The following is an 8247-nucleotide window of genomic DNA, read 5'->3' as shown; positions in this document are numbered from 1 at the left end:
CGCAGTGTGGGTTCCTGAGAAATAATTAAGAGACATCATATTTGAAGGGCAAAGCAAAGCAATTCAATGCAATGCCAATTGGTAGCAAAAAAGAATGAATGAAATGAAATGAAATTGTGATACTTGTCGTCTTGAGGTGCCGCCTGCTTTGTTCCCAACCAACCCAGCTACATAGCTATCCGCGCCACCAATTGGCCAAGCGAGTGGTTGTCCCCCTGCATGAGTGATGAGTGATGAGTGATGAGTCCAAGTTGGTTAGTTTATTTATTTTGAGGCTCTTATGGATTGCATTTTGTGGCTTTCGGTAGCGCGTGGCGGAGTATGCGCCTCAGGCGTTAAATCGCGTGGTCCTTTCTTGCTTGGCTTTCTTTCCTGTCCTTTTTTTTTTTATATATATTTTTTCTTTATCGCGTTGCTGCCAGTGCTTTTTTTCAGGAGGTTTGCGTAACTACTTGATATGTTTGTTATATGGAGTATACTACTAGTACACACTACGATGTAATGAATAAGGCTGGCTGGGTTGAATCAATCATAAAAATTTCAACATGTCGACTTCATGAACTATTGCTATGGCGGATTTGGATATTCCTTCCGCGAGAGCTGGGGTTAAGACTGATTGCAATAGTAATAACGTACAGGGAGTTACTTTACACTGTACCTGCACAGAACTGAATAAAATAAAACAAACCAAAATAAAATAAAATAAAATAAAATTCTCAATTTGCCTCTTTCTCCCGCGGCATCTTTCGCGTAGAATTCACGGCCGTTAACCATGCGTGAACTGTCTGGGTAAAAAAACCTTCTCGATCTCCTGAATATTGATCTGGAAGGACTCGGCGGGAAGAAGCCGGGGAGAGCTCTCTCTCTCTCTCTCTCTCGCTCCCCCACACCCCACCTCAACCCACCTCAAGCTTCGCCGAAGCTGCCCAGCAAAACTATCGAATTTATTTACCGAGCTATTGCCGAACCTTGCAAGCTAGTATACACGGGAGTTTAGGCGACAAAGACCGTTCTTAACTAGCTACCGCACAAACTTAACCTACAAAGCCAGCGAGTTTAATCGTGGAAAGATTGATGAGTGGGGGAGGGAAGGAGGGAGGGAGGGAGAGAAGGCTGTCGGTGGAATTCCTTCAGGAGTCAGGTTCTTGGATGAAGGCCGGGGGGGGGGAAACAGGAAAGCAAAAAAGTCTCCAGCAGGTCTCCTCGTTTCTCCCACGTTAATGTCAGGAACTACTCCGTACTTTGTTGTTACGCAGTAAACCTGTGATTCTCGGCATGTTCGATGACAGCTACAAGAAGTAGTACGGAACACCCTGAATTACTTGGCTGGTTATTATATTTCCTTGATTGGATGGCCGTCATTCAATCTGGGCGCCCCGTTTCGAGAAGATTGATGATAACGATAATAATACCTGCTTACGGCTTGCCTCTGCGTGGGAAGTCCATGGGCCGTTGTCGTGCTCCGTGCTGCGTGCTGCGGCTGCGGACGGTTTGTGTGCAACCTGCTCTTTTTGGTTCCGTGGTTGCTGGTTGCTGCTGGTAAGTGGTGGTAAGTGGTGGTGGTGGTGGGCCCCTCAGAGCGTTTCTTTCTCCCACTTTCACTTTCACGGCGATAGCGCCAAAAAAAAAAAAAAAAAAAAAAAAAAAAAAAGGCACCAAGATGCGCTTCTTTATTTAGAACCAGCGACCCGAAAAAGCAAAGTGGAAAAAAGACTTGAATCACCAAACGCCGAAAAGGAGCCAATGCCGGCAGTCAAAACAGCAGCAGGCTAGCGATGAATAGTATGTAGTATGGATTACGTTGTAGTAAGGGGAGAGAAATTAATAATAACAAGTCATAACGAATAACTACCCAATTCGGCACTTTCGTAGGTACTTGTTACTAACTCATGGTTACCATCGGCAAATGAAAATCGAGCATGGCAGCCTCGAAGTCAAAATTCGACTGGTTTTTTTTTTTTTTTTTTTGCAAATCAAATTGAGTGTGTGGGAGTCGTTGGTTACCCGCCACCTGTGATTCTGCGAATGAGATCGATCCATGGATGCCGCGCACAGTAGCATTTTTTTTGCTCTTTTTTTTTTCTCTCTTCTATTTCTTCTTTTTCTTTCTTCCTTTCTTTTCTTTGAACAGTCAAGGAAATTCGGTGCGCGGTTATGTTCAAAAGGGAAAAAAAAAAAAAAAGAAATAGTAAATGAAGGTAACATGGAGGAGATCTTAGGCTTTGAGTACTAGCAGTACTTTTTACTTATGAGCTTAATAGTACTACCAAATAAATAATACATGTTGACACCCCAGAGCGATTCCACAGATCCTCTCAAGATCCCCGACCTTAAACGTAAAGCATAGACAGGGAGGAAGGAGGTATTATTCCCCGATTATTCCAGGCAGACAGACAGACAGCGAAGGATCTCCAAAAAATGGAGGTATACGCAGCGTATCCTTTCATGATGGACGACGGTACTTTTACTAGTACCGAGGTTGCCCCCTCCCGTTCTAAATTCGCTAGAACATCGTTCCATTGCATTTCTGCATTTATTCGGCCGAAGTTTATTTGTTGTGTGACCTATCGATCTATGCTCTTTTGGAGTCGGTGCTTGTGTGCTAGCGAATATCATGATCAAAACAATCAAACAAACCCTGCGACGAGTCACAGATGGTGTTCTGTAGGGAGTACTGGGTGTCGTATCCATACGGGGCGACTCCACCGAACTACTGACTCGCAACAACAACAACAACGACGACGACGACGACGACGACGACGACGACGAAAGCCGCCCGCTCCCGTAAACTCGATCAGAATCCGGATGAAAACACTAGACACTATTGTTTGCCCGATGCGGAACGTTGGGAAGGGTTTTCATTCGCAGAGAAGAAAGGACTAACCGTGCCATGCTTACTCACTCTCTCTAGTGAGTGCGCCACAGCGTACGGAAAACCACACTGCATGGAAAATATTATCAATATCTTCATTCTTCATCTTCAAATAATCATCATTAATTATAACCATGTCTAAATCTTCTAATTACACTGAGGAGCAGTTGTAAAGAGCTGTTGATGTATATAAAAGCAATTCAAAATTAAAAATCACATCTCTGTCACAAAAATTCAAAGTCTCATATACCATTTTATATGAGAGAATCAATGGAAAGAAATCAAGGACTATGAGGGTTCCACTGAATAGAGCATTGAATGACAGCCAGAAGGAGACAATTAAAATATGAATTCAATAATTGAATATTAATTTTTGCTCATTCATCATCAAGCATATCAAAGATGCTGTAAATTGAATGTTGAAACAGCATCATACAGATTCAGAGACTGCACCTCTCATAATAAATAAAATGTGAACATATCAATTCATCAAACATCTGTCAGATTATGAATGAGTCAAGTAAAAGCTCATGAATTTAAAACAGATATTTTGTGAAAATATAAACTTCATTATCAACTGATTTGATTGATATGGAGCTGTAATATACTCATTTATTATTTCTTTATTATTATATTATCTTTGTTTATATCTTTGTTTATTTTTACCTCTTTTCATTATACTCTCGCTACTGCTATTTTTATATGTATATATATATGAATGTATGTATTTCGCACATCTTCTTTCTCTTTCTTTTTCTTTTTAATGATTAGTTACAATTACACTACTACTATAATTACTATTGCTATTATCTTTCATTATATTATATACTATCTTCTACTATTTACTTTTCACACTGTCATCACCCCTCACAGAAGCTGTCTTCAATCAATATCATTTTTTTCACTGCAATATCTACAACTTTGATGAGATTGAATTTCAAGAAGAAGAAGAATATGAACAGTGAGTTATAATCATTTTAAAAAATATAAATTCTGTCATACAATCATTATATTTCCACAGAATAATAACAATGATGAAGTGTGTCAGTGCAGATGACACAGTATTGAATTTATTGATTATAATGAAATTAAAAATTCATTTAAAAAATTGATATACACATTTTAATTTATCTGATAATTACATCATCACTGCATCTGAATCTGACTTTATAAATGATGAGAGCAATCATTAATTGCTATTAATGAATAATCATGATTTTTATCTCACAGCAAAATTCATTCAATACTGCAATTTTTATAAAATTATTTTATTCAAATTTTCATTTCATACAAATCATATTTTACAATCTTTTAATGATATATCTCTTCAACAGTATAAGTATTATCATATAAAAATAATTAATAAGACTGTTTATTATGAATATGAGCAATATAATGACAGATAATTTTTTGTTAATCTGAAAAGTATTTGATTGCAAGCATTCAAATCTGACATTGTGAGAGCTAGCTTTGCTGACTGTGGAATGTATTCAATTAATTATGATATAATTCTCAATTGATTGAAACCTTTTATCATTAATGATGCTCTGAATTTCAATATATATGATGATGATGATAATGTATGCAATCACTTTATCTCACTGTCTGCAGATTGACTGTCAACTATTTCTTTGTAATTAATTTTTTCAAAAATAATTACAAAATTAAATCATCAAATCAATGCAGCAGTTAAGATTTTACAAAATGTGAAGAATATTTTGACATTTGATTTGATAAAACAGTTGAACAAAATCTTCAAGAGTAGTATGATTCAGATGAAATTGAATATATATTGTGAAAATGAACTTACAAATCATTATTAAATAAATAAACATTAAATTATCAAATTCTTTTACAAACAGATGCAAATAAGCAGAGTTCTCATTATTAAAAATGTTAGTTACAAAATCACAATCTGTAGAGCAGATGAGATGAAAAAGATATTCAATAAAAATCTTCAATTGATTGAAATCAAATCTACAAAATCTACAGCCATTCAATCATAATAAGATAATTTTATAAAATTTCAATCTACAGTGGATTCTACATCTTCTAATGAGTATATAGATAATCTTTATGTTATAGATAGATGTGATAATGGTTATTAATTAATTTTTGAAGATCATTATATTCAAAATATTTTCCATACACTGTGGTTTTCCGTACGCTGTGGCGCACTCACTAGAGAGAGTGAGTAAGCATGGCACGGTTAGTAGGGCTGGAAAGTTTTCTCGGGGGTCCGATTGAGGGAAAAGTGATATCATTGATAGACTATGTTAAAAAGAAGTAAAATAAAAGAAGTAAAATAAAATAATAATAATAATAATAATAATAATAATAATAATAATACAAGAAAGAATCATAGCATACAGCTAGCTCTAACTAGGGTCCCCTTCACTGGTAAGTTGGACCAAGTCCAAAGAAAAATCGAAAGCCAGTGAGTGGCCCTATCTCTCAGGCATGATCTGATCTGTCAAATCGAGCTCGATGCGAATAATAATAACAACAGCAGCAGCGGCAGCAGCACTAACCAACATCCAAAGCAAGCTGCCATCGTGACAAGCCCAGATCATCATCATGACCGATCAGGGCCATCAGCACTGATCACTGATGATCAGACGTCATTCCTCGCACCCGAACAACTAGCTGGGCATCCACTGATTGGACCCGAGGCAAACACCCCCCCCGCAACGCCCACACGTCCACGCCCTGCCCCGGCCACCTGGCGCCGTCGCACACAGCTCGCACCATGGCCCATGGGACGACGAAAGCTGAAGGAGGGTTCCACAGCATGAAGCATGAACAAACAAAAAATAAAAAAAAAAAAAAAAAAAGAAAAAAAAAAAAAAAGGGAAAAGGGAAAAAAGGGAGTAGTCAAAAGTAAAAAAGTGGCAGTCTATATATAGAAACAAAATAGGCTCTCTTCGCATGAATTAGCATTCGGGAGGGCAATGATTGGGTGGAATAGGGCGGGCTCGTATCGACTGATCACCCGTCGTCCCCTTCCACCGTTCCGTACGATGGAATGACTATGTATGTATATGGTTGTGGTCGTGGTGGCTAATTCTTGGAAAGGCTCCTTTTTACCTTCCTTTGCGCGATGATGTCAAGGTGGTTGATTTGAATTTCAAGGCCCCTTTCCTTCTGAGCTTATTTGTTAAGTTACGGATACTTTCCATGCATAAAAAAAAGGGGGAGGTTGGGGAAAATCCTAAAATCAAATCCAAATCAAATCCAAAAAAAAAAATTCAAGAAATTCAAAAATCCAAAAATCCAAAAATTAGTACTCCGTATCTTTGAAATATTCTAAAAATAATCTCACCCGCAAACGACAAGAACGGACGGTGCAACATGCAGAACTAAGTGAAACAATCTTCCGCGATCATCGTTCGTTCGCGGCGGAATATGCACACACTCTCTCTCTCCTAGACTCACTCTGGAGAAATCACATTCTCACATTCTCACATTCTCACCCACAGTCAGATAATACCAACGATGGCTTTTTTTCCCTTTTTCTCCCGTGCAAACTCTACAGTTGTCTGCACAGCCTCGCTCACTACAGGGGGGGTTGTATGTACTAACGATGTCACGACTAGAAGAACCAAGCCATCATCATCAGCAGCATCATCATCATCGCCTTTTCCCTCTTCCCTCTTCCCTCTTCCCTCTTCCCTCGATCTTCTCGTCATCCACCAGCCAACCAAAGACCGCTCGCTCCCACCTTCCCACCTGGGTGGCGTGAACCCCGAGGTGATCCGGTGTAATCTATACTAGTACCGGCGCCATACATGATACATTACCACGTCAATACCGAGGGCTTGCAGCAGAGCTGCAGCTGTCAATGCTCTTTGCTTTTTTGCTTGTGCTTTGATATAGTCGGTTTATCTGAGGAAGCAGAGGAAAAGTGATTGGGAATGGAGCTTGTGGGAGGTTATAAATTTTTTTTTTTTTTTTTTTTTTTTTTTTGGTTCGCCATTTACCCTTTTTTGTCATGTGGAAACCATCTCCATCCTCCATCACCCATCATAGATTGTCTGTCCCCTTGCAACCGTAACATTCTGCTTTTCTTCTTTTGTTCTGTTTTCGTATTTTTTTTTTAGTAATTTTTTTTTTTTTTTTTTTTTTTTTTTTTTTTTTTTTTTTTTTTTTGGTTCCCTGGCTACCAATTAGGAGGGAGTATCTTGCAACCCGGGCTGATGAAAAAAAGGACGGACAGGAAAAGGGAACAAATCCCAGGAAGAACATTTTAAATTCTCCGGAAAAGTTACCCGCCTAAGCAGCATCATGATAATATTAAATCATGCGGGAGTTAGTTAGTTAGAGAGGGCCCCTTGACCCATCCTTTCCCTGATTGCGAATAGGCTTGCAGCTATCAAGGAGATTTCCCTTTTTCCGTTAAGTCCTTGAGAGAGGCCCTCTCTGAACCCCGCTGACGCCGGGCGCCGTGCCCTGACACACCAGCCAGCAATTTTTTTTGTAATTCTCTCGCTACCAGAGGAGGAAGAGAAGAGGGACAAAAGAGTTTAGCAATGACCACAGATCTGGACTAAGCTGACCAGGTTTGTGACTTGAATTCGAAGGATTGAGCTTCCATGCATGGATGGGGTGGATGTTATGTTGATGTATGAGATGCTTACTTCCGATCTATCGCTTTTCGTTGTTCCCGATACGCGGATCATGAGCGTCTGGTAAGTTCGTCAACCTTTTGGAGGCGGCGGCGGCGGCGGCGGCGCAGGAGAAGTCATTCATTCTTGGGCCGTGCTTTTTGGCCATGGGTCAACGGATTGAGGACGAGGAATAATATAATACTACAGCGCGCGACACAGGGCTTGGGAAAGCCTTCAACCAATCAATGGAGTGTGTGCCCTTTAACTGATGATTTATTATATTGTATTTTATTTTCAGCGTATGGACCAAAGGGAACGGGTTCTGCATCGCGAGTGCAGCCTGTGGAGAGCAATACTGCGGACTCCGTACTGTGTACTGTGTACCGCCTACTCCGTACAGCAGCCTTCCCTTAACTATACCAGCCCCCTCAGATCCAAGCTCCACCAGCAGACATAGAAGACAGCGTCGAAAGTACGGAGTAATCTGTCCACCACCGCCGATTGGCTGGCTAGCGGTGGCTTTCTTTTGCTGCTGCCCAGAATGAGCCAGACAGAGCCAGACACGGGCAGACCCCAAGCGAGCGAGGACAAGGTTCGGCGCTTGCACTAGGCCCGAAGCAAAGCAGAGCGTGGTATCAATGGCGTATCTGTGGTTGTGTGTGTTGTTGTGGTGGATTTGGGTTTTCTGGGATTCCTGGGACCGGTTCCCGCAGTCCAACCGGTGGGCCGCCCGCGGTGGGTGGGATGAGGGCAAGTGGGAAGCGCTGT

General features: G+C 40.4%; 3 protein-coding genes across 3 annotated transcripts in view; 2 read left to right on the top strand and 1 right to left on the bottom strand.

Moving 5' to 3' along the window:
* Positions 1-1351: 1351 nt before the first annotated feature.
* On the top strand, positions 1352-2883 carry HCAG_05957 (predicted protein; the record flags this gene model as incomplete). Its single annotated transcript, XM_001538302.1, has 4 exons — positions 1352-1539; positions 1927-1948; positions 2310-2424; positions 2669-2883. 4 exons carry the CDS (start codon positions 1352-1354, stop codon positions 2881-2883), a joined length of 540 nt encoding a protein of 179 aa, XP_001538352.1.
* A 2189-nt stretch (positions 2884-5072) lies between these two features.
* On the top strand, positions 5073-5667 carry HCAG_05956 (predicted protein; the record flags this gene model as incomplete). The annotated part of the gene is made up of 2 exons (XM_001538301.1): positions 5073-5158; positions 5382-5667. 2 exons carry the CDS (start codon positions 5073-5075, stop codon positions 5665-5667), a joined length of 372 nt encoding a protein of 123 aa, XP_001538351.1.
* A 684-nt stretch (positions 5668-6351) lies between these two features.
* The window catches only part of HCAG_05955 (predicted protein), a gene marked incomplete at both ends in the record, with an annotated part of 3266 nt that continues 1370 nt past the window's right edge, over positions 6352-8247 (bottom strand). Inside the window, 5 exons of the mRNA XM_001538300.1 lie at positions 6352-6637; positions 6893-6949; positions 7116-7144; positions 7510-7557; positions 7850-7988. Coding sequence (XP_001538350.1) covers positions 6352-6637; positions 6893-6949; positions 7116-7144; positions 7510-7557; positions 7850-7988 — 559 coding nt within the window. The remainder of the gene's footprint in view (positions 6638-6892; positions 6950-7115; positions 7145-7509; positions 7558-7849; positions 7989-8247) is intronic.

The sequence above is a fragment of the Histoplasma capsulatum genome, genomic scaffold (assembly GCF_000149585.1).
Source record: "Histoplasma capsulatum NAm1 scaffold_7 genomic scaffold, whole genome shotgun sequence".
Taxonomy (NCBI): domain Eukaryota; kingdom Fungi; phylum Ascomycota; class Eurotiomycetes; order Onygenales; family Ajellomycetaceae; genus Histoplasma; species Histoplasma mississippiense.
The sequence above is the reverse complement of the archived record's forward strand: the minus strand, read 5'-3'. Positions and strand labels throughout refer to the sequence as shown.